The sequence below is a fragment of the Zeugodacus cucurbitae genome, chromosome 4 (genome assembly GCF_028554725.1).
Source record: "Zeugodacus cucurbitae isolate PBARC_wt_2022May chromosome 4, idZeuCucr1.2, whole genome shotgun sequence".
NCBI lineage: Eukaryota > Metazoa > Arthropoda > Insecta > Diptera > Tephritidae > Zeugodacus > Zeugodacus cucurbitae.
The window spans coordinates 40,022,505-40,048,388 of record NC_071669.1 but is presented as its reverse complement, the minus strand read 5'-3'; the positions used below and the strand labels follow the sequence as shown (position 1 = coordinate 40,048,388).

At 36.7% G+C, this 25,884-nt stretch overlaps 5 protein-coding genes across 6 annotated transcripts; 4 read left to right on the top strand and 1 right to left on the bottom strand.

The window, feature by feature from the left end:
- The first annotated feature begins 3,306 nt into the window (after nucleotides 1-3,306).
- LOC105214923 (uncharacterized) lies at nucleotides 3,307-3,847 on the top strand. The gene is made up of 2 exons (XM_011188628.2): nucleotides 3,307-3,447; nucleotides 3,519-3,847. Exons 1-2 carry the CDS (start codon nucleotides 3,436-3,438, stop codon nucleotides 3,789-3,791), a joined length of 285 nt encoding a protein of 94 aa, XP_011186930.1. The 5' UTR covers nucleotides 3,307-3,435; the 3' UTR covers nucleotides 3,792-3,847.
- A 791-nt stretch (nucleotides 3,848-4,638) lies between these two features.
- LOC105214922 (uncharacterized) lies at nucleotides 4,639-5,190 on the bottom strand. The gene is made up of 2 exons (XM_011188627.3): nucleotides 5,047-5,190; nucleotides 4,639-4,968 (listed from the first exon to the last, which is right to left on the bottom strand). The coding sequence occupies exons 1-2, from the start codon at nucleotides 5,056-5,058 to the stop codon at nucleotides 4,768-4,770; spliced, it is 213 nt and encodes a 70-aa protein (XP_011186929.1). The 5' UTR covers nucleotides 5,059-5,190; the 3' UTR covers nucleotides 4,639-4,767.
- A 2,107-nt stretch (nucleotides 5,191-7,297) lies between these two features.
- On the top strand, nucleotides 7,298-8,093 carry LOC105214937 (uncharacterized). The gene is made up of 2 exons (XM_011188643.3): nucleotides 7,298-7,483; nucleotides 7,555-8,093. The coding sequence occupies exons 1-2, from the start codon at nucleotides 7,468-7,470 to the stop codon at nucleotides 8,049-8,051; spliced, it is 513 nt and encodes a 170-aa protein (XP_011186945.2). The 5' UTR covers nucleotides 7,298-7,467; the 3' UTR covers nucleotides 8,052-8,093.
- Nucleotides 8,094-11,360: 3,267 nt separating this feature from the next.
- Nucleotides 11,361-20,673, top strand: LOC105214928 (cuticle protein 16.5). Of its 2 annotated transcripts, none has more exons than XM_029042064.2 (2): nucleotides 11,361-11,573; nucleotides 20,340-20,673. In XM_029042064.2, exons 1-2 carry the CDS (start codon nucleotides 11,455-11,457, stop codon nucleotides 20,593-20,595), a joined length of 375 nt encoding a protein of 124 aa, XP_028897897.1. In that variant the 5' UTR covers nucleotides 11,361-11,454; the 3' UTR covers nucleotides 20,596-20,673. The 2 variants fall into 2 exon arrangements, with proteins under 2 accessions (XP_028897897.1, XP_028897896.1); XM_029042063.2 differs by lacking the exon at nucleotides 11,361-11,573 and adding an exon at nucleotides 20,042-20,201 and having other exon boundaries at nucleotides 20,272-20,673.
- Nucleotides 14,186-16,195, top strand: LOC105214927 (insulin-like growth factor-binding protein complex acid labile subunit). Its single transcript, XM_011188634.3, has one exon. The coding sequence runs from the start codon at nucleotides 14,261-14,263 to the stop codon at nucleotides 15,965-15,967; it is 1,707 nt and encodes a 568-aa protein (XP_011186936.1). The 5' UTR covers nucleotides 14,186-14,260; the 3' UTR covers nucleotides 15,968-16,195.
- Nucleotides 20,674-25,884: the final 5,211 nt, after the last annotated feature.

Genomic DNA, 25,884 nt, shown 5'->3' with positions numbered 1-25,884 from the left:
TTATTCAAGGATGTGTTTGCTGGCAGCGGCGATGATGTACATACATGTCTATCGCGTTTGAACTCGACTCGCATTTAATGCATCCATTGTCATGGCATTCCGCGCGAATTGCAGGAGTTACATGTGATGTGTACGGGCGCATTCAGTTCATCGCCCAAAGTACACTGTCTATGTGTCTGTGAGCTTTGATAAGCGTTCAAAGCGAGAATGTCCGGTTCAAAAGCTTTGTGTATGAACAGTAATTTTGGACGCCAGTATTGGCATAAGGCTAGCGCTGTGCATGCTTGGAATGCGTTTATTCACCTGACTGTTGTTACTCAAATTCGTTGACTTGCAGTCTAATGAACTGATAATGCATTGCAATGTAAACAAGTCAAACACAAGTGTTATGAAAACCAGCGGGAAAATTAAAAATAAATAAATATTGCAGGCATGAATGAAGATGCACTGAACTCTCAAGAATTCCAATGTGTATTTTAGAGGTGAGCATATATATATTTATAATTGATATAGATATATACTTATATGTATATTAGTAATCCGTAGAAAATAGTTTCGTCAGAAAGAATGAACGTATTTTCCAAGAAAACTATATTTTACTTAGATCACGCCATACTGGCTTAATGTTTTACTGAATCATGCTCCAGAAAAGCATTTTCTTAAGTTCGTCGAAAGCACTGAAATATGTTTGTTAAGCGCCAACAGCCAGAGAGATAATAGCATTTACAAATAGATAAAACGTCAATGCTTTGGCTAACCTTTTTGTAGATTTTGTAGAGACTATGTCAGCGGATTAGTATTTTAGCTAGATTGGCTTATCCAAAATATATGACGACAAACACAAGTTCATTTATCTACACATTCTTATCACATCAAGTTTCTCACTTTAAAGTAATTATTAATGAAATCTTCATGAGTAAATTCAAATTTGGTTCGGGCAGGTAAGGCACAACCACGTTTAGACGAAACCAATTATTAGATTTTCGAAAATCTATTAATTGGGTGTTACGACGGGTTAATGTTGAAATATATTCAATAGTTATGTAATTTCGTCCATATTAAAGTTGGGTTAAGAGATTGCAGTGGTACTAGTATAAACTGTGTTGTTACGCCCATGAAGTAGTTAAGAGGTTAAGTGAGTTTCATAGGTTGAAAACAAGGGTATTTTTACAATTGTTTTTAAATATATAAACATATATGTATTTCATTTAAATAATTTATCATATCAAAGATACATATTTATTTATTCAGCCGTTGGTACCTCATTTATCATGACGTGTCAGAAAAAAGTCTTGCCCTGGACAGCATAACTCATTATTGATTTATCTAAAATCAATAAACCTTTTTTTCGATAATTGATGGATAAATCTAGTTAATGAATGATGGAAAAAATAGAGTATTGAAATTTGAGTTTTTGACAGAATTTTAACCAAAACAAGTAAGGAAGGGCTAAGTTCGGGTGTAACCGAACATTTTATACTCTCGCAATTTATTTATTTGACTTTATTTATATTATGTAATACACAATTTGACCCACATATTCGTCATATATATTGTATAAAGTCTATTTGTGCAAAGTTCTGCACCGATATCTTCACTAGTGCTTACTTTATATATTGTAATGTAAACGATTCAGATCGTCTTCAAAGTTCTGGTATATAGGAAGTAGGCGTGGTTGTGAAGCGATTTTCACACATATAATTGGGATGTAAGGAAACTTATACAAACCAAGTTTCATTGAAATCGGTCGAGTAGTTCCTGAGATATGGTTTTTGACCCATAAGTGGGCGACGCCACTCCCATTTTTCATTTTGTAAAAAAATCTGAGTGCAGCTTCCATCTGCCATTTCTTATGTTAAATTTAGTGTTTCTGCCGTTTTTCGTTAGCGAGTTAACCCACTTTTAGTAATTTTCAACCCAACCTTTGTATGGGAGGTGGGCGTGGATATTATCCGATTTCTTTCATTTTTGGACTGTACTAAGAAGTGGCTAAACAAAACGACTGCAGAAAGTTTGGTTTATATAGCTCTATTGGTTTCCGAGATATGTACAAAAAACCAATTTGAGGGCGGGACCACTCCCACCTCCCCAAAAAAATTGCATCCAAATATGCCCCTCCCTAATGGGATCCTATTTTCCAAATTTCATTTTCATAACTTTATTTATGGCTTAGTTATGACACTGTATAGGTTTTCGGTTTCAGCCATTTTGTGGGCGTGGCAGTAGACCGATTTTGCCCATTTTCGAAAGCAACCTCCTCAGGGTACCAAGGAACATGTGTTCCAAGTTTCATTTTAATTTTTTCTCAAGTTATCGCTTGCACGGACAGACGGACAGACGGACGGACAGACATCCGGATTTCAAATCCACTCGTCATCCTGATCATTTATGTATATATAACCCCATATCTAATTCTTATATTTCTTGGTGACACAAACAACCGTTATGTGAACAAAACTATTATACTCTGTGCAACAGGTTGCGAGAGTATAAAAACGAACCATTTCTCTTGTCTGCAGAAACAATGTTGTTTTAAAGAATGTAAACTTTGGGATATTATTTGTGTTTTAAGTATACTGACATCAGAAGCCGTCCCGTTGTACTAATAGCTAGGGTAAGTATACCGGCAACTATACAACTATAGCCTAAGACATTTGGGTTGTAAATATATGTTTAAACGGATCTCCTGGTCCAATTGGATAAATAGTTCGTAGATCTAATCGAATATGATCGATATATTTTCGATGTACACAATTATTTCACAATTGTTATCTATAGTATTTCAAAAAAAATGGGCACAGTTTCGTCCAATAACGCGTACTTTTTTGAAATATCATTTATATATGTATATCGAACTCTTTCCTTCATATTTGATTATCAGTTTTTAAGGTCGATTTAAAGATTCTTTCTAAATTTCCAATTGCAGTGACTGCAACCTTATATATGTAGTATAGTGACTATTATTATATACTCTAATTAACTGAATCTACCTCTGTTATATACTTACAAAACTGCTTGATCGAAATCCCCCGCGAATCAACATTTAAATTAATTTTAGTTTTGTGATACCGACATTCCGGAGTAGACAACGAGCTAGTACAAAGACTATTTATTTCCAACAAACCAAAGGTTTGCGCTCTTCTCTACCATTTACATATTAACTTATATGGGTAATTACGGGTGTTGCAAGAATGCGCCAACGCTCGTACATCCAACGTGACAACAAGTGAACCTCTGGCAATGCAGTGACCTTATCCGATTGTCCTTGGCATTGCAGTCTGATTGCTGCTGTTGCATGTCTGTTGTTGGCCAGCAGACGGTGGTTGGCTTATATAAAAGTGCCAATGCAGTGGCGATGGACACATCAGTGCGCCTGCAGCAGCTAGATAAAGAAGTGTTTCGAGGAAGCGGATAAATTGCGTTAACAAAAGAACTATGCAGAAAGTGGTAAAATATAATGAAATTATAAAATGAGAAACCGAAGTGCTGCAATCGGTATACATATTTTCCCTTTTTAGTTGATCTTCGCCTGTCTCTTGGGGACTGTTGCATGGGCCACCGAGATTTACTATGCGCCCGCCGCCAGCTCTGCCGCAGCTTATTATGCGCCACTGCCCATCGCAGTGCCGGCAGCACGTGCGGCTGCAATTGTGCCACTGGCTTATTCACGGATTCAAGCAACAGTGCCGGTGCCGGCAGTGGAGACGTACAACAGCGTGCAGACACCCGATTCGTTCCAACAACAATATCGCTCTGATTACAAACCGGTCACATATGAATTCATACACTGATTGCCGGAAAGAACTCGCATGAAAATTGAAATGATTTCTAATAAAGACAACTAAAATGTAAATGTTTTAGATTTTTTGTATTTTTGGTTTGATAGTTACGTTTTCAGTAATGGGCACTGATCTGTTTTAGGTAAAAGAAATATTTTGCGGTGAAATGGGTTTATTAAAAATATAAATTGATCGTAAATCAAATGATATTTATCATTAATGCTTCATCAACGGTCTCCTTCGCTATATCTTTCGCAAAACAAAATCTGTAGACTTTAAAACTAAAATGATGGAGTATTCGTTACTGAAGGAAGCGTAGAATGAATTGAAACATGGAATACAACTTAATCAACAATATGACTAAAAACAAAAGATCCGGAGGAATACTTGTTCATAGGAGAGAAATCAGTATTTTAGATTGAGTAACCCTATCTCTCGTCGGTAATTCTAACCCTTTATAGGCCTTTCTATCTGAACTGTTCCCAAATAGCAGCGATCGATTAACCACTGCTTAGTATGTTACAACTCTACCTTCTTGTCAAAGATTTACATGTGAAAGCAACATCAAAGTTTCCCAGTCAAATTCAAAGCAATATAGTACAAATTGTATTACCCTTTTCTATAATATCGCTATACCAGTATAAGTATCTTCAAAATTGATAATTGATAATAAGGCAAACTAAAATGCACCTTTAATATATGAAACACAACTCGACATACTACAGAACCTTAAAGTGTTTGTTCAAATCCATCAGACCTTCTGAGGGTTCTAAAGATTGTAGTATCTTTCATAAAGAGCACTTATTGGTTTCTATATGTTAGGGGTAATTATAATATATGTTGAGGATTGCCAAATCTGTACACTCATATATAAGAAACTTTTATTACTTTTCATTGCAGCGCTTTATTGGTAATAAATCAAAATTCATCGTATATATGTATGTATGTATTGTATTGAGGCTGCCGGTCTCCAGTTCCTGTGCGGTACTCAGTGCAAGCCGCGATTAAGTATGGTACCATGAAGCAGAGGTGTTACAATTTGATGCGTTGTGAGCAATGGCTCGACGATATGTACCGAAGCGGGCAGAGTGGCCAAGTGAGGTTCCTCCTGGTAAGTGGTTAGGATTGGAGCCGAGTGCAGAAATCCGGGACGGGCGAAAGCCATTGCGAAGAAGGAGAACAAAACGAACTGAAAGAAAGTTGTAACGGTTAGTGATGGTATTTTGACTAAATGGTTTGCTTGTATAACTGTATATCTGCTGCTTACCAACTTAAACATTGTGATTATTTGTTTGCAAGTAAAGAACTGTAAGTATTGAGATGCACACTCGTTGAGTTAATGTTGTTCAATAAGCTGTCAGCTGGTGTTTATATACAGATTTGAAATGTTTGTGGCTCTGGCGCATATGTTTGCTGCACTTTTGTGTCTTCCATCTTTGTTGCTAGTGGCAATTGAATAAGTTGTAATTCTATAACAGTACATGGGTTTTTGAAGTTCAGCCGCTGACAGTTTTTGGTCAAAAGTTGCAAAATCAAAAGAAATATCATGTTTTATTCCATCAGTTTGGAAGCATGGTTGGCGGCTGTGCATAGATACATACATCAGTAGACGGAGTACTCAAGTTACTTTATTAGAATGCCATTTTCATTTTGGTATCATTTCAAATAATGCGCCGTTTTGTCTTCGCTTTTTGTGAAGTTAGAGGCACCATTTGCGTCGTATTTTTAGTGAATTCGAGGCAGATATAGATATTAAAATTTTCAAATTGTAGTGATTAGCTTATTTATCTTTATACTATGTTTATCTGTCCCTTAGCCAGTGCATAATTCGTCACATAGGGGGTTAAATAAACATAAGTGTCTCAGAAATTGCCGAATCTGAAAAGTTCAGTGAAAAAATGTAAATGTCCAGACTACTACTAGCAAGATGATAAATACCTTTGATCTATATCAACAATAAAGAATCGCATCAAGCATTTGGGCAATGAGAGTGAAGTGATACTAGGAAGTTTGACCATCAAACGAAAGAAAGAAATGTTGTCTTCAGAAATATAATAATATCTTCATCATTCGTGTCTCGCCACACGAAGAATTTAATGTATAAATAAATATATATTTTACCTGTTAATATTATTAGAAAATGATATTTATGCAACCAAAAATGAGAAATCGGGAGGAACGCTTCCTTGTTTTAAACCCGTAAATAGTCACTAGAAGTAAGATCTTTCGACTTTACTTCTTTTAAAATGTGGAAGGAATTTTATTCTAAGATATTATACAAAGTTTATTGATGCTAAATTTCATATCTCAGTTTTACTATCAAGGGAATACGTTAAAAAATTTTGGACATTATTTCCAAAACTCGCCTTCTTTGCAACAAACTTTTACAACACCTTAATTAAATCTGTGATGATCATAGTTATATAAATGATGTCCGCTAATTTTTCACAATATTGCAATACAACTTACATTTTTGTGTTATATGAAGAACAAAAATTATACATCTCCAAAGTGTTGAAATCCGCATGTGTGTCTCTCCATCCATATGAGACTTCACTCCAGAAAAATATTTGTTTCAATTTTTATTATTGAAACCTAATAAAATATGGTTTTACATTTCATTTACGCCTGCAACTTCTAGTCTCTCCTAGTCGTCGGGCTTCGGCGCTTACGTGATTCTGCAACCTGGCTGAATGTTTCTATGCTACTTCGTGAATAACTTTCTGGACCATTTTTATATGAAGATCATTTTTAGGTGTAGATCACGGGGCATTTACAAATTTTGGTAGAGCTTTATTTTGGAACCTTTGAATTCCATACGCCTAGTTCTATATCTAGTCTATATCTTTGTTTTAATTCTACAACTTTTTTTTTGTATGTGCTCCTTCCATTTCAGCTTTGCATTCAGCGTTATCCCTAGATATTTCGCATAGGTGGAGTACGGAATAAGTTTATTTCCAATAAATAAGGGGATATATCTAGCATTTTTGTTAGTGTAGTTTATATGTATAGATTTCGTCTCGTTTAAAGTAATGCACCATCTCTGTGACCATTCCACTCTACTTCATTTTTGCTTGTAGTTTGATACAGGTGTCATATGCAAATGTGACAATTGTGCAGTTACCCGGGGTTGGCAAATCGCAAGTAAACAAGATATACAAGAGTGGTTCCAGGATACTTCCTTGGGGTACACCTGTTTTTATTGGTTGCAATGTAATAATGTGGTAAGAAAAGTCTTAGTTTATAAAGTAAACCATTGTGCTACACTCTATCGAATGCCCGAAATACGTCTAGAAAAACAGCTGTCCAAATTAATTTATTTTCCGGTCGATACAACGAGGCTTCATGTGCACTTATTCCATTTTTTTTGTAAAATAATACCTTCAATAATATACGAATGTGGAAGCAGACAAAACAATGTTGCTACAATGTATTTCTAAATGTCGAAATGCTACAGCATGCAAATATGTATATATTCTCATATTCAGGAATTCATGCTCATCTTTTGGTACTAAATACCCGTCAGCATCACTGTCTCTGTACTCTGTTGACTGGCATGATGTTAATTAGGGATTGTAGCCGCCAGCGCTCGTATATGAAGTGGAGTTTGGTATAAAAGATGCAGATTCTGGATAATTGGTTATAATCACTAATCCTACGCACGCGCACTACTTCTCGCAGTCAAAATATGAACGCCGGTAAAGGTGCGCATGCGGCACTTGGCATAAGGTGGCGTGAACAAACTAATTGAAATACGTATTTTTAAATTTCGCAGGTGTAGTGCTAATCATAACATCATGCAGAATTATCATTGTTGCCAGTTGGCCCTTCTTTTGGGTAACGCCGGTATTTCCTCATTCTCCTTCACCAATATTTCCAGCAGTGTCGTCAGAAAGCTCAGTGGATTTAAGCAGTGGTCGCCAAATCAGTAGCTTTGTTGGAGATTATGAAAATGTAACGGCGATTCTAGAGCAAATGTATGCCAATTGGTCAGCTGACGGATCTGTAGTTATTTTATTGACAGCAGCGGAAGTGGACTCGAAGTATTTACCCGTAAATATATTCGACGGACTTAATCAGCATATAAAATACTACTATGTATTACTACAGCGTAAAGGATACTCGCTATATAAAGTGATTAAAAAGGCTTTATTGCAGGGAAAGCCAATGCAGACTGGGTATCACATGATATTTAAGCCAGTTGGTAATTTCTCAATCGATTTTGGTTTCACTTTCAATTTTGGAACAAGCGGAAGTGTAAATTTTACTTGAATTGTTTTTAAACAGCCATTTGGCAGCAAATAAATGCTTAATTTAGAGAAAAAAAAACTAATAATGAACCATTTGAAATGTTTGGATATGTTTATTTAGTACATGCGTTGGTTAACGTTTTCCTACTGGGTCGAGCAAGTATTTAAATTTATTGATTTGAAATTGCAGCGCGCATTTAGGCGCATGCGATTATGGCAGTGATTTGATGACAGTGCCGTCGTACATATTAAGTGTGGTGAGAAATCTTAGTTTTCTTGCCGCGATGAATTGATGGGGAAAACGTCAAATAAATGCAAAAGTTACGTTGGCAGTAAGAGAAAATGGGGAGTGTACCATATAAATAAGGCAATATAAGGTCAACTAATTATTTTATTCGAAGAAAAATAGCTTATTTTAAACTTTTATTTTTAGTGAAATTATTTTTAGAAATTCCAAAAAATCGAAAATTTTTTTTTCATATTTTCAAAGTTTAACTATTCAAGAATATGTATACGAGAGGATTTTTGAAAATTTAAATTATTTTCGGAGATATAAGCATTTTTCTGACCTGGCATAAACTGGTTCGGCCGGAACTTAGACTATAAATAACTTTACCCGAAACTTTAAACGCGTTTTTCTCAAAACTGTGTTTTTCGGTACGATACCCACGATTTTCCAGATTCTACTGGACCGATTTACTTGAAATTTTTATGCACTCTTCTTTATTGGCTTTTCTAGAACTGGAACTTGGCCCATCCCCAAATTTTCATTTTTACTATTTTTAAAAAATTCAAAACAGTCAAAAAAAGTGGTCGAAAAAAATTTTTTTTTTTAAACAGTCGCCATTATGTTATAAAACTTTTTTCAAACTTTTTCCTAGTTCCGGATAGTGCGACATTATTCTTGATTAATAATTTTTTTTTTTTGATTTCAGAGTGCTAGGAGGGTCGAAATCATGGGTACGGTCACGTGAAAATTTTTCAAAAGCCCCCACTCCGTCAGCTCATAATTTATTCAATTTTTCACTGTTTTTAGTTTTTAATTTTTTCTTTATTTTTTGAATGTGAATAAACAACCAATAAAAAAATGGATAGTAAAAATATTAATTGCCTTTTTTTTACGACCTTTCAAAAATTACCTAAAATTTACGCTTCTACACCAGAATATCCCCTTAAGATCCGGAGATTATGGTGGCTAGGTCATGATATCAACGTTTTGGCTTGAAATAAATGACTTAAATAATTGAGCGTTAAGAATCGGGGCATTATCTTGTTGAAAAATCCATGGGATAGATCTGCAGAGATCTTTTGACAATAGAAAAACTGACTCTAATTTTGTTTTGAAGCGCTTCCAGATCATTTTCAGATCAATAAAAATAACATCAATTGTTCTATAAAACATGATAGTATCCAGTATCATTACCCAATTATGATGGCGACTCAAACTCACTTCTTCTTTTCGTAAATCATGAAAATTGTATTGAAAGCCATCGGGATCACCATCAACAACTCTGGATCTTTTATCAACAGTTCTGGAACGGCATTTTATTTTTTTGGCAATATTTCGATACAATAGTCCTTGTGAGGAAATATTTTTATGCGTTTCAATATATTACCTATTCCTATTTTGTTTTTCCAAATATTGCTAAAAAAGCAATTTATTTCTTAATATTAAGTTTTTTATTAATCAAAATAATTGATCCTTTTCACACAAGCCAAAACAAAAACGTTAAATGTGTCTAATTCAATGACCAACTGAAAGCGCATGTGGATTAATCGAAGTTTCTGAAGTTTTCAAATGCAACAATTATGAGCAGTTTTTAATCGAATGGTTTGAACTTTCATTAGAAAAAGGTTTTGCTCAACTAAAACATACTTGGTAGTAAATACAACGGGTTTTTAAGCAAAAAATTTGTGCATCTAACTTATGACCAGCAGTGTATGAGTCAATAGGGTAATATGCACCGGTTTATGATACTAGAGTTACCACATATCAGTTGTATTTTTTCGCTATTCGAAACGCTTCATATCTCTATTGTAAAGTAGGAATCAAAATGTGATAATTTTTGTACGATTTAGTTTTGAATGTGGTATGCATGGAATTGGCGCGATTCACATCAGAGTACAGAGTTCATTCTCAGTGTACACAATTTCATCAAGATAGCTCAAATGTTATACTCTTTGCAATTTGTTTCAAAGGGATGTGACCGAATTCACTCAGTTTCACTTCCAAGCTAAACCATATCCTAGCCTATACATTCACTTAATTCTGCAGAGGAATTAAATGAATTTACCCATTTTTGATACAGGGCAAAAATTACCCAGGCGGCCCTCATGTTCGGTAACTGGTGCTTTGGACTGATATTGTCCGATTTGAACAATTTCTAGATGAGCGACGCCAATTATAATTGTGTTATATGAGAAGTAGGATTGGTTGTAAACCGATTTTCGTAAATCATAATATTAGGATGTCAAAGAATATTTGGTACCAAATTTAGTTGAAATTGGCCAATTAGTCCTGAGCTATGGTCTTTGAGCCCAAAGTGAGCCCATCTTAAATTTTCTATACCAATCTGAGTGCAGCGCTTATTCCTTCTTTATAGCATTTTAATGCCATATTTGTAAAGACCGTGAAACTCAGAACCACTTTCTTTTATACAACACACATGAAAACAGTTTCATTAAAAAATATAAAAAAAAAAAAACAACATATAACTTCTACTGAATGCATTCAAAAAAAGAAATAAAGAATATAATTTCATAAACACAGATTGCGCAGACAGAATGAATACTTGTTTCAGTTTCACTTTGGCAGATTTACTTAAGATTTACTTACTCGTGTTTTCTGCGCTGCGTCGGCGGACAGCCGCTTGCGCGATATTATTTACAAACTTAATCAGCAAGGCAGTCACGTTGCACCGCTGCCGACTATGAAAAGCGCGCAAACAAAGCGACGTAAAATAACAAGCTATTAAAATAAAAGAGCCAACATATATGAACACATATAGACTTACGAGCGTAATGACGCTTTGGAGAAATTGCATAATTTTGACAATTCCTTAAAGAGCTGTCACTAACTCGACAAACGCTTGACTGCTATGCGGCTTCAACATATTCGTTTGTACACTTGTAAGTATGTTTCTGTGCTTCCGAGCCACAAAAGGAATGCGCTGTGGCTAATAGCAGTCACGGCTACCACGTGCGCTTCTGCTTTCAACTGTCACTAGGACTGGTAAAAACCAAGTACCAGCTAGTCGAATTTGGCGCTCAAGGTTCTTGACTATTGTTAATGTTTGTGATTTAATGCCGTTCATATATAAACCACCGCAAGCCCAACCAATCGTCAGAAAAGCAGTTTAACTACTCGCCAATCGCGCATACTATTCAGCATAAGCTCAGTAACCACACAAATAAAAATTAACAAAATGCTCAAGTACTTCGCCTTCGTCCTTTTGGTCCTCGCCGCCGTCGCCCATGCCGAGCCTAAGCCCAGTGTCTTCGCCTACACAGCACCCGTGGTCGCCGCCGCACCTTCAGCTGCCGTGTGGACCCGCGAGTACCACGGCAACTTTGCTGCGCCCTACGTAGCTGCACCCTACTCACCTTACCTCGCCTCGCCCTACGTAGCTTCACCGTACTTCGCTGCGCCTTACGCTCCTGCCTACACCGCGCCGCTTTTGTTGAAGAAGTAATTGCGTTAGCCTGCTGCTTTATTGTTTTACGATTTACGATATTGTTGCTAAATAAATGTGATTTTTCGAGGGAAACTTAAAATGAATTGTGTTGTTTTGGATAGTGGTTTCAGCACATATAGCGCCACTTATTTCCATTGCGGCGGTAAAATTTTGTTATTATATATTAATGTACGACTCTGCTTGTATTCCTTACTGTCCGCTTTCTATATAAACAAACAGTTATTTTTGCTCAAACATCGTGAAGTTACTCGCATTAAATTCAGTTGTAATCATTGCCCTTCCTCAAGGTCTCTGTGTTTATCACCGCTATGTTGTCGCCGCAGCGGAAGTACTACTTTTTCTTTTAAGCCTGTTTTAAGTGTGTTTGCATATGTGCCATTCGTTTCTAAAGCACATAATAAGTGATATGAACAATCTTCCTGCACAGAAGCTATTTACAGATTAATTGTGTTGAATAAATAGGAGCATTCATCATTTTACTAAGAGTGTTCATAAGCGTCTGGTCGCTCATAAGTGCCTCAGAGCTATTTCGAATACAAATGAAGTAGAGATACTTCGTTGAACAAATTATGTAAAGATGTAATTTCTTTATCAGTTAGTTATCAGAAAATATGCTCTAGCGAATGAGTGCACTAGTACTCTGATATACCATTCATACCATATATAGAGCTGGTAAAAGACCTTTGATCGTGTGGTTGGATCTAATCCACGGGAGTAGAGCTTATGTAAACCAGTCCCTAATTTTTTGAGAGTCTTGCAAATAGGCTGGGAATTTAAAATTCCCTTAATTTTTCAATTAGTTAGGCTATCTTTTTATACTCTCGCAACAAAAGTTGCTAAGATAGTATTATAGTTTTGTTCACATAACGGTTGTTTGTAAGTCACTAAACAAGTTAGTTATAGGGTTATATATATCAAAATGATCAGGCTGACGAGACAAAATCCGTCTGTCTGTCCGTCCGTCCGTACAACGGATAACTTGAGTAAAAATTGAGATATCCTAATGAAACCTGGAACACATGTTCCATGGGACCGTGAGAGAGTTAGTTTTCAAAATCGGACTACTGCCACGCCCACAAAATGTCGAAAACCGAAACATATCATAACTAAGCCATGGATAAAGTTCTTAAAGAAAAATTTAGTACAAAGGATCGCCGTAGCAAGGGGCATATTTGGATGTAATATTTTTGGGAAAGTGGGCGTGGCCCCGCCCTCAAATCGGTTATTTGTATATATCTCGCAAACCAATGAAGCTATATAAACCATCTTTCTGCAGTCTGTTCTCTTACGTACTCCACCACACACCATGCAAATAGTTGAAATCGGATAATAACCACGCCCACCTCACATACAAGGGTTAGGTTGAAAATTACTAAAAGGGGGTTGTTGTCGCAGGGTAACAAAATGCTATGTTGTTGTAAACTTTGATCTATTCTGAGAGAATGAAGTCAGTTTGGCAAGAATAGCTAGAAATATGGCGGAGAAATAAGAAAATGAACTGAAGACTCGCAGTAGTCAAAAGTATTTACACACGGCAATTTAGCCTTTATCCTTGAATTTGGTTTGAGCAAGAGTAGTAATTGGATTTTATTGCATTCATAAAAACCTAACTCAGCGTTAAAATATAAAAATTGTATTTCTATTGTATTTCTATATTTCTAGCTATTCTTGCCAAACCGACTTCATTCGCTCGGGAATAGATCAAGGTTTACAACAACATAGCATTTTGTTACCCTGACAACAACAACAACAACAACAACAACAAACCAAAACTTGTAAAAAAACGTTCGATGTGTAAATAATTTTGACTACCTCTGTATGTGTATTCCGAATATGTGAGTCAAATTGTGTGTTATCTTAATAATAATATAGCAAAAAATTGCAAGAGTATAAAATGTTCGGGTGGCACCCGATCTTAGCCTTTCCTTACTTGTTATCAAAGAATATTTCATTATTTTCTTTAGACCTCGAGTCAAATTAGAAATCAGAAATAAATTATTAGAACAATTCCAAAAGGGCTTTAAATTATTAATTTTCGAGATCGTTAGAAGACACGGTCCATATGAAAAATATATATAATAAAAACAAAACAACAATACTTGTTCAACATTTCCGATGTTCTACATATTATTTTGTCATTCGAGGCGGCGACATTCCCTAGAAGTCATTGATCTTCACAACAGGCCCAACTGTTTAAATTTATAAATGTTTTTGTGCTGTAAAAGCTATGTATTATATTTGTTTGCAAATTTATATGGCGTTTTATTTGCTGTATTTAACTATATTCCCGCTCGAAACGCTGGGTAGTACTTGATAAGGATGCATGTTTATAGTAAATATATTTTGCTAAATGTATAGATATGCAATGCCGGGGCATACGGCATATGTTATTACAAATATGCATATCAGCAGACTAGCAACCACTTCCTTAATCGCTTGAGACATATGCAGACTTTCATCTGAGTTGACTTCAGTTTGCTATAGGGATTTAGTTGATTTACAGCCGTCGCCTGATCAGTTTGTTGCGTTCGCGAAAATGACACGACTTCGTAGAAATATTCAACTACTATTTATCCTGCAAGTAATGCTAAATGGTATCGCCGCCATCGAGGACATCACTTTGAAATGCGATGAATTCGAGCACATGTTTGAGGCGTCCATCACTGAACCTTACTGCACGGTTTCCGGTTTCGTTGTGTCACACAGTCAAATCGTTAAATTACAAAAATATCCCAAAGCGAATAATACGAAATTTATGAAATTCTACGATTCGCGTCTACTATACATACCCTTCAAATTGTTCGATGTCTTCGCCTATCTGAAGACGCTGGACGTGTCTTTTACGGAAATTTTGGATGTGCCCCGGAATACTTTCGGCGCTGCAGGCAATTTGACTGTACTCAACATGAGCAACAACAACATTACGCAAATAACCACATCCGTTTTCATGGGAGCTTGGAATTTGATGCGGCTCGATCTGAGTCACAATCGTATCGAGGTGCTGAATGAGAATTCATTCAAAGGCTTAAGTAGCTTGGATAAGCTGCAGCTCTCATTCAATTCAATACGCACGTTGCCGAAAAATCTACTGTTGGAGAATGAGTATTTATCGACAATAGCGTTTAATAATAATCACTTAGAGTATATTGAACCTGAAGTTTTCAGTAGTTTGCGGCGCATTGCCGATGTCAATTTGTCCTACAATCATATCTATCGCTTACATCCGGATAGCTTTCAGTCGGCGTATGGCTTAGAGAATCTATTGTTAACCCACAATAATCTGACGGAGTTCGAGATGGGCGATAAGAGCATTCTAACTCAGCTCCAAGTGGATTATAATAACTTAACGCGTATTTTCGTTAACGGCACAAAGCATCTGCGCGCCGATCATAATCGCATTATCGAAGTGCAAATGATCAATACACAGTTCTTGGAAACATTGATACTTGGTTCTAATAATTTGAGCGATATTAAAAATATCACTAATATCACTGGACTGCTGCAGCTGGACTTGACCAACAACCCTATTGGACCCGTCAACATCACGACGTTCGATCGCTTGAGACGCCTGCGTCAGCTTACACTACGGGCTACCGGATTGCGCCAACTCACATTTGGCATGTTTTCCAAGCAGGTGGCCTTGGAGAATCTCGACTTATCATATAACAACCTAACCGAACTCAACCTGGATATTTTTGTGCCTTATCTATCCAATCTACGTTATCTGTATGTTGATGGCAATAATTTGACCGAAGTACATGGTAAAGGCGGCTTCTCCTATGTCTTCCCGAATCTCTCCAAACTCGGTTTGTCGCGCAATCAGTTCAACTGCACGTATTTGCATACTCTGCTCGTTCCTCCACAACTCTCCACTTCGGTGATGCTGCACATCGAGCCAGAGGAGAATGCGGCCGAGCGCTCGCACATACGCGATGTGTCTTGCATCAGCAGTTCGAAGGCGGTGGATAAGGCTGCGCTACTAGAGGTCGAGCATGAGCTGAACGACATGAATACATTACAAAAAGTGTTGCAACAATCGATGAACACATTGCGTCTGCACGAGAAACGTCTGGAGTTGTATTTGTTGCTGATGAAGATCGCTTTGCTGGCGATGATCGTGCTTTTGGTCGGCGTAGTGGTCGTTTATGCGTGGAAAATTAAAAGACGCGATTATTTCACGAGACGGGGAGCGAGTATTGTTTTCCACTCCAGTGCAACGGTTAATTCAAATATAGAGCATTGAGATGTATAAGTGATGTGGCTGAGGAACAATGTCAAAGCCATTAAGCGAAACTTCAAGTAGTTAAGCCAAAAATACTCTCCATAAATAATGCGAATAAAACTATGTAAGATGTACACGTATAAAATAAGGAAACTATATTAAGGAAACATGTGCTGAAAATACGAGCTGCGGTTAAAAAGTGAATAAATAAAACATAATGAATAAAATATACAAAAAAAACATTTAAAACATGTTAATTTGCATTTTTCAAAAGTGTTGGTACTGCATACTCCTGATATATGTATGTATAGCTCTAAAGTGAATTTATATAACAAATTAAGTATTTAATTCAAACTTTTTATTGTCCCAAAGATGCAAATTAAATTAGAGATTAAAGACATTTTTATAATTATCAAAAACTGTGCCATTCCGTCCGCGTTGACAGCATAACTTCTAGCAGGATCATCCGAAGTGGAAATAAAAACTATATGTTTAGTTACGACTTTGAAGGCTTTGGACGTAGGAAAAATATTTAAATTGGAGTTTTGACAGATGGGTTTCCAAAAAAATCGTTCGTGAAAGTTCTTGTAAATTCCAAGTTTTGAGTGACAGTAGCGTTATCCTGGAGCGTGCCAGATCTACATCTCCAAAACTATTACTCGGATCAACTTGGCATTTTAGGACTATATTCTAGTGATGTTGTATAATTGAATAATACAATAAAGAAACGATAGCCTCTTAATTGAGGAGCACACCTAGTGTAATGGCCTAAACAAAAGTGATTTTTGGGAATTTTTATTAAAAAAAATACTTCATCAATTATTTCAAAATTTGAAGAATATATTTATACATATTTCAAGAATATACAGTGAAATTTTTGAAGAAAAAAATTAAATATTTTTTAAGTTATAGTCGATCTCCAACGGCGCGAAAAAAAGGTCCTTCACTGCTGCAGTGAAATTCTCCTTAAACTAGATAATATTGTCTGTACAATGATCTACGATAAAAAGAATGATCAAAAATTGACAATATGGCGGCGTTTTAAAAAAAATAGTCGAATTTTACCCAAAATTTTGGTCGTTTTTGGCCTGCCAAAATTCGATTTTTTGATCAGATCAAAAATCGATAGGTCATTGTACGGAGAACTATACATATATAGAACATGTAAAAAAAAATCGTTAGTGATCGGATCATTTGTTTTTGAGTAATCACTGCAGCAATTTCGGAAATTGCTGTTTCGAGAAAAACGCGTTTAAAGATAAAATGATCGTTTTCACTGTTACCGAGCGGCTGCTCATTAAATTGCTATAACTCAAAAACTATAATGTGTATTGGCATCCTTTCGGATTCTGGATATGTCCTGGCAAAAACTGCTTCAAGGTTAAATCCGGCCATCTATATTGTAGAATTGGAAACAATAGTATGTCAAGAATTTCTCTCTCGAGCAAATCACAAACCTCCACAGTGGACTTAGACTTCGTCGAACATTAAATAGTTCTCTCACCCAAACCTATGATATTCCTATTTCTTTCGACCTAGTAGTTAAAGTAAATTCTGGGTATATTTATGTTATTCTAATTAAAAATGTTCTTAAAAATTAATATTTTTCACAGATATAGTAGTTACAATCAGTCGGATCTATATTCCAACAAGGGACAAACAATATCATACATATGTGTATATTCAACTGGGGACTTTGGATATAGGCTAAAAAATCTTTGGTCCAGCATATTTAATGGCCACGTATTGGAATTTTGTCGCAACTGTTTGTTCAGGAGAGCAACAGGAGACGGTAACCGCAGAAGATAATGAGTGATCAAAAACAATATGAATGAATTTTTATTTGAAGCCGCTAATAATCTTAATATTAACTTAAACGGAACTGCACGATCGGTTAAGGTGTTAGGTGGGTTTCAGAGGCTTGAAATAAGGGAACTTTTACATTTTTTTAATGTATACATATTTAAACAGTATTTTGAGAAATTACTATTTCAAAATTCCGAAAACTCAGCTGTTGATACCTCATCTCCCAAGACGTGTCCCAGTCAGTTTTGGTAGTTCCATATATAGTTTGTGAGATATGCATTTTAAACATATTAGAAGTCCATCCTCGTTACTTAGCAAATATTACTGTGAACACTGTGCTTATTTCGAGGTTTAATGACAAAATGTTACAGATTATTCGCCAAGCCAGATGTGGTTGAACAACAGAAGCTCTCTGAATCTTTATTGACACTAACCGCAAATGTCTTCTGAAACTTTTGTTTTTTTTTTTATACTCTCGCAACAAATGTTGCTAAAGAGAGTATTATAGTTTTGTTCACATAACGGTTGTTTGTAACACGCAAAACTAAACGAGTTAAATATAAGGTTATATATATCAAAGTTATCAGGGTGAAGAGTGGAGTTCAAATCCGAATGTCTGTCTGTCCGTCCGTCCGTCTGTGCAAGCTGTAACTTGAGTAAAAATTAAGATATCTTGATGAAACTTGGCGCACTTATTTCTTGGCACCATAGGAAGGTTGCTTTCGAAAATGAGCAAAATCGGACCACTGCCACGCCTACAAAATGGCGAAAACCGAAAACACATAAAGTGCCATAACTAAGCCATAAATAAAGCTATGGTATGAAGGATCGTACTATTAAGGGGCATATTTGGATGTAATTTTTTTGGGAAAGTGGGCGTGGCCCCACTCCCTACTTAGTTTTTTGTACATATCTCGCAAACCAATAATATATAAACCTAACTTTCTAACCAAACTTTCTGCATTCGTTGTTTTTAGCCACTTCCTAATACAGTCAAAGTTCCATACAAAAGTTAGGTTGAAAATTACTAAAAGTGGGTTAACTCACTAACGAAAAACGTCAGAAGCACTAAATTTCACATAAGAAATGGCAGATGAAAGTTGCACTCAGATTTTTTTACAAAATGGAAAATGGGCGTGGCGTCGCCCACTTATGGGTCAAAAACCATAACTCAGGAACTACATGACCGATTTCAATGAAACTTGGTTTGTAATAGTTTCCTTACATCCCAATGATATGTTGTGAAAATAAGCCAAATCGCTTCACAACCACTCCTACTTCCTATATACCAGAACTTTGAAGACGATCTGAATCGTTTACATTACAATGTATAAAATAAGAACTAGTGAAGATATCGGTGCAGAACTTTGCACAAATACTATGTTTATAGTGTGTCAGCTCCATTCTAAAAATCGCCGAAATTGGACCATAGGTTTTTAAGGCCCCATATATCGAACACGAGGACTTCGGTGCTTCTAACCTAATATTATGGTTTCCAACTTTCAATGAACTTTATACAGTATATATGACGAATATGTGGGTCAAATTGTGTATTATGTAAATAAATAAATTGCGAGAGTATAAAATGTTCGGTTACACCCGAACTTAGCCCTTCCTTACTTGTTTTTTAATGCATTCGCCTGCTGAACGATATTCACCGGCGTGCATTTACAAACATTGTGAAATTACTTCGAAATTGTTCTTGCTTTTGCTATACTTTCGAGTACGTGTTCGCAATAATATTCGATACCTGCTGGAAATTCGACATTGAAACGGCAGAAGCGAACAATGGACGGTAGCAACCACAATACATTACGCCCTCCGCCTGATTACGCCCCTTAGTTTCAGCTATAAATCAGTCAGCAATGCTAACGATCTGTTCGGCACTCATCGTTGCCCGACAATTTGTATTTGCAAACACGTACGCCGGCTAAACACCGCGCTCAGACTTGCCTGGCGTTCAACCCGTACGCCGCCATACCTCAGGCGTAGGGCGCATTAGTGCTCTGGCTATGTCTGTATGCGTGCATATTAATTTTTGGCAAACCAAATCGGCGACTGAAATTATTTGCAAAATGTCCGAAGAGTAAAAATGCAAAATTAACCAATGACGTTGGCAACTCCTACATATGTTTCTATGTGGTTGTGTGTTTATTAAGGCAATTGTAATTAAAATGGTACTAAATACAATCAGGAATGTGTGTGTAATATTACCAGATCTAGATACAAATAAATATTCAAAAAATAAAATATACTGAAGCATTAAATTTAAATATTTTGGCGGGCAGATGGATACTGCTCACATTCCATTTACTGGCAGGCGTTGACATCAATGCGGCCTGGTATATAAGCTGGCTAGATTTTTTTGTAGAATGGTAGTACAACTTCAGCACTTCGCAAGTTAGTAACTTCTACAGCAAAACAAACAACAATCAAAATGTTCAAATCGGTAAATATTCTAAGCTGACAAATTGAAAAATAATATCATCTAACATGTGTTTTACATTGCTCGCTTACAGTGTGTTCTTGTCGCCGTTCTCGCTTTGGTCGCCTGCGCCTCCGCTAAGCCCGCCGTGGTCGCCTACAGCGCTCCGGGTGTGGTGACCGCTCAGAGCTCACAGTACATTGCACGCAATTACAATGGCGTTGCTGCCGCCCCAGTCGTCGCCGCCGCTTACACCGCACCCGCTGTAGCTGCCGCTCCCGTTGCCGCCGCATACAGTGCCCCAGTTGCTGCTGCTTACAGTGCCCCCGTTGCTGCTGCTTACAGCGCTCCAGTCGCTGCATACTCCTCATACGCTTCGTACTACCCCTACAACGCCGCTTACACCGTAGCCTTCTAAATGGTGGATGGATTGTGAAAAAAGAATCTGTAATGTGACTCAGGGCTAATACTAAATGGACAAAAGCTGAATAATGCATATAAATTGGACTCTTGTTAAGAAAGAACTACGGATTACAAATGTGTAGCCATGTTTTCTTGGCGGCACATCTACATATGTACACTGTTAAATCGTTTATAAATGAAATAACATAAATACCCCAAAATTGTTGACCAAAAAATTTGTGTTTCTTTTAATCACATTAATTTCGTTATAAATACTAAATTGAGAGAGAAAGAGACAGGTGAACTACTGCAGTTGATATACTCAGAAATCGATAAGTGCGGGTTGCTTTGTTCTTCGACTAGTTGGCACTCTTTTGTGCCAAATAATCGAAAGTTTACCAATAAATCGAGCTTTTGCTGACAGACAGCTTCAGCTAATGAGATATTCTAATTTTTGTGATTTTTTTTAGACATACAATATTGTCTTAAAAGTATTTTTTATAGATCAGTTAGTTGCTGTAGTTCAAATTTTCTAATAGGATTATACTGATTATATTAATTTCTATTTCAAATTTTTATTCAATTTCATTTGAAATATTTATATCCAAACACTTGGATGAATATTTAAAGTATTGAAGAAGGCGCGTAAACTTTAGAAAAATCTTTTGCTCGGGGTATTCGGTTCTTCTTGATAAAAAATAAATTGAAATTAAAATCTTGTGTGATTAATCCAATTAATTTTTGATGGTTCTAAATGTTAACGATAATGAACAATTTTGACATGTACATATGTAAATCAAAGTTATCATAATTACGGGACGAATTGGTAATCAGTAAGAATTGAAATGGTGTAACGAAACATTGCAAACACTTGGTACTTTTAAATTTACCCAATTCACGAACCATCGCCCCACCAACGAAAAGGTTTTAAGCATCGTGGAGTCCTCAGCTTTTGTATGTAATTGATGAGAACTCTGCCTTTACCAAACGAGTCCCTCGGTGACTGAATTGTTTTTGAACCATGTATGTTCGAAAGTAGTTAGATTGCAGAATATGAACACTAATTGATCAACCTTAACAATATTATATTCGGAACTGAATATTCTTCATGATTTTGAAAGGATAATTCCGAATACAAGCAACAAGATTCACAAGTGGTTTGACTTATTCACTATACTTGTCTTTTTTATTTTGTTAGCTATAGCACGATAGATTCCATTACCCAGGAACTAAACGGTGGTGGTTAGGTAAACATGTATCTTTGATACGCTGAATTGTTTAAATGAAATACATATATGATTGTATATATTTAAAAATGTTAGTTCTGCCTTTTCCCGAAGTGGAGCGGGAAGCGTATGGGTCTAGTGGTGAATGAGGAAAAGACGAAATATTTCCTGTCATCAAACATCAGCACATTCGCGCCTTGGCCCCCACGTCATTGTTGACAGTCATAACTTTGAAGTCCTAGATAGTTTCGTCTACTTGGGAACCAGCATCAACAACACCAACATTGTCAGCCTCGAAATGCAACGCAGAATCACTTTTGCCTATAGGTGCTAATTTGCATTTTATGGAAGATTTATGGACCTCTGAGATTTGTCAATGGCTCTGCGGCGAGTTCTAGGACGACATTGACGAAGCTTAGCGAATAAAAAGAAGAAAGAAGGAGATGTTATAAAATCAGCTACAATCGCGAAAGCGGTCCCTACACATACATATATATGTGTCTATATACCTATATGTATATAAAATATCGCTTACTACACACGCTCTATTGCTGCAGATATGTACTTTTACTGTCAAAAAGGATTGAGATTATTCTGCTCTTTATAACTGCTAATAAATTATGAATTAATGCAACTCATTATTAAAATCATCCATGTGGAAAACATAGAGGTTTCAGGTCTTAAGATTGTACTATCTTCACTTCAATAATATATACACGAGTATATAATATATACTTTGCATTTTGTTAGGGAACTGGAACTGTTAAATTAATTTTGAGCTTGCGAAACACACTATATATTAGATTGCTTTTGAGAAAATAGTGAGCGTTAAGCACGCTCTTCGATGATCGACGCCTGCATGATACCTTGAAATCTAGACCTGCTCTAGGTTCATTGTTAAATCTGTCCTCTCGAATTTTATTAATCTTAAAATTGTAATCGATAGATCTCTTTTATTGTTGAATGCAGCTTCAGTGTATGGTTTCTTGATGTTGGAATAGACTTTTCGGCCAAGCTCTATATTTTATGTTCAATATAAATAGACATTAAGAACTTAAATTTCTAGTAAGTTTTCAATACTACAATTGCAAATATTATAAACAAATCCTTACTAGTTTATCAATACAAATACAATTATGTGGCGTATAAATTAGCATCATACTGACCCGGAAGAACTTAGGAGAACACCAACCGTCAATTGCAAATCAAAATACGTTTCAGGCGAATGGCGCGAATGTGTCTGGAATGCGAATACGTTCCCAATACATATACGTTGTTTACGAACTTTGCGAAAATAATGATAATGAAATCGAAATGGCTTATGGAAAATCCAGTAAGGAGATAAAAACGTAATATTTAAAATTACTCGTGACGTGCAACAAATCAAAATTGCGGAGATACAGGCGCAGATATATATAATTATCGACACATATTTACACACAGTTAGCAGCAGTTAGCATAACTGCGAGCCGAATAAAGTGAGGCTATTAAATTTGCGGTACGAAAATTGCAAATTAAAATACACAGAAGAAATTACTTGCACGACAGCACGCAAATGAGGACACAGACACTTGGCAACAACAAAAATATGATAAATTTTATTTCACTTTAAATGAGATAACAGATGTAATTTAATAGTTGAGAAGCAAGATCGCTTCACTTTGCTTGACTAACAACAATTCGTGGCGGCGCCGGTCAATAGTTTTAATTTCGTTTGGAATGGTGTCAGCGACGTTAGTTTGTTGGATGATAATTTAGATGTAGTGGTAGTTGGAAGCTGCTTTGTGAGCACTGATGGCAACGCCTCGGCGTGGCAACATTCGTAGCAGGTGTTGTTGCGCGCTGAATTTCGGGATTTGACGGATGATGCGGCGGTGCAGCAGGTGGAGATGCACGAAGTCCTCGCTGGTTGGCAATCGGTTAAGCCTGCTGGTAAACGGCAGTCGGGGCAATCAGGCGCGGATTCGCGGCTAAATGCTGCACCATGAGCCCATTGAAGCTGCTGGCGAATGGGACAAATGCCGGACGATAGACGACAGAAGGGAAAGCGCCGCGCGGCTGTGGCGCAGCAGCAGCCAAGAAGGGTGGGCGTACGCCAAAGCCGGGCACTGGTGCACTGGGCGGCGCAGCAGCGGCAGCACCGGGTGGAGGCGCACGGTGTTCCGGCGGCACATCGATCGTCTCCGCTGCATCCGCAAAGTTGCCTGGCGCCGGATTGGCTGCAACACCACGCTGCAGTAGCAGCAGGAGCGGCATCAGCAGGACGATCTGCAGCATCATGGTACTCGGCATTGTCGAATTTCAAGTAGCTCACTAGTGGCGGCTGCTCTTTGGCGTCACTGGTTTTATGCAGAATTCTCTTAATGTTCCTATGCGTATTGTTGTTGTGGTTGTGATTAGTTTGGCATTTATAGTGGTTATCGTCGATTTTCGTGTGCTTCTCGTGACGACTTTGTAAATGTAAAAAACTTACAAATTTAAGCATTTTTTATACGGTTTTGTTCACTCTACGCTTTCCGTGCGACTGGAATTCAATGCGAATATAGTAAATCAGAAAACCTTTTGCCAGCCAATAAATGCGCCAGCATTCAATCAAAACAAAATGAAATTGAACACAAAAAAAAAACGCAAATAAATGTGTTTTGTAAGCATTTTTTACTTACAAACATATATGCAAATGTTGATATCGGCTTATAGAATTTATACGTAATACTCATATCGATACTCAAACCATACTGTTATAATATCTACATTTACACATACGTGTGTGTGCGTGTACATATGTAATTAGAGGAATTATGTGCATACGAGTACATACTGATGCCCATTACTACTCGGCTCTGTTTTCACAAATCAATATTCTGTGCGCGTTCCTCTGCTTATAAGTTTATGATTTTCAACTTTTCTTTTTATTTAACCCATTCGAGGCTGTTTTTAAGGTTCTTTTAATCAACGCACAAGCTTCGGTATACATTTAGAATACATATATAAATAGTTTTTTGGGTGACATTGTTACAATAACACTTTGACTTTACGTTTAACAATTAGCTGAACAAAATAGCTAATCGAGTGCACACTGCTTATTTTACTCTTGAACCCTGTATTTCACATGTCCTCATGCGTGAGAACGAGTATAGTCTATTCGAAGTGGGGGTGATTATACCACGATTTATATTTTATTTTAAAGCAAATCTACATATCTTCATTTATTATTATTGAGCTTTCACATAATTTGTAACCAAGAAATATACTTTCAAACCGGAATATTCATACTGGGCCAGACTGATGCAGTTCAAGTATAGTAGTATGGTTGAAATTCCAAATATCTCTTCATATATGTGAATACATCTCTTTCATTTTATGTTTTTAGATCTTCCATACAATGACAATAAAGTCATATCTTGAAATAACTTCATTTATTTCAGTAATATTTCACTTTCACGAATAACATATGTATTCCTACTTGCGGGGCCCACACCGTTCCTACGAAAGGGTGATCCATTTCTAGGTTCCCTCTTTTTTAAAGACAAATAAAAAATACAAAATATTCAAAATTAATGGAGAATGTTTATTATCAAACGAAAAACATTGTTTGGCATTTATATTTTAAAGATTATCTCTTTCAAATGTTGGACGCGTGTTCGTCTCAAAATCCGTTGAGTCCAATTTTCGACGACTTGTTCGATCATTTCGACTGGGAACTGCATGCACTGGACTGGAACGCACGATGTATTCCTCCAAGGCCACATATACTTTAGATTTTACATATCTACACAGTTAAAACGCTGTGATATCACACGATCTTGAAATTACCTGCTCCCCGAAGTGTTCTCTCAATAAATCCATTGATTGATGCGATGTGGGAAGTGGCGCTGTCTTGTTGAAACCAAATGTCGTCGAGATCATGAGCTTAATTTTCCATACGGTCGCCATTGACGGTTACATTCTCACCGGCATCATTTTTGAAGAAATATGGACCGATTATCCCACCGGCCTACAAACCCCACCAACCGTTTTATTTTCTGGATAAAATGGCAGCTCTTGAATCTCTTCAGGTACATACATACCCTTAGAGCCAG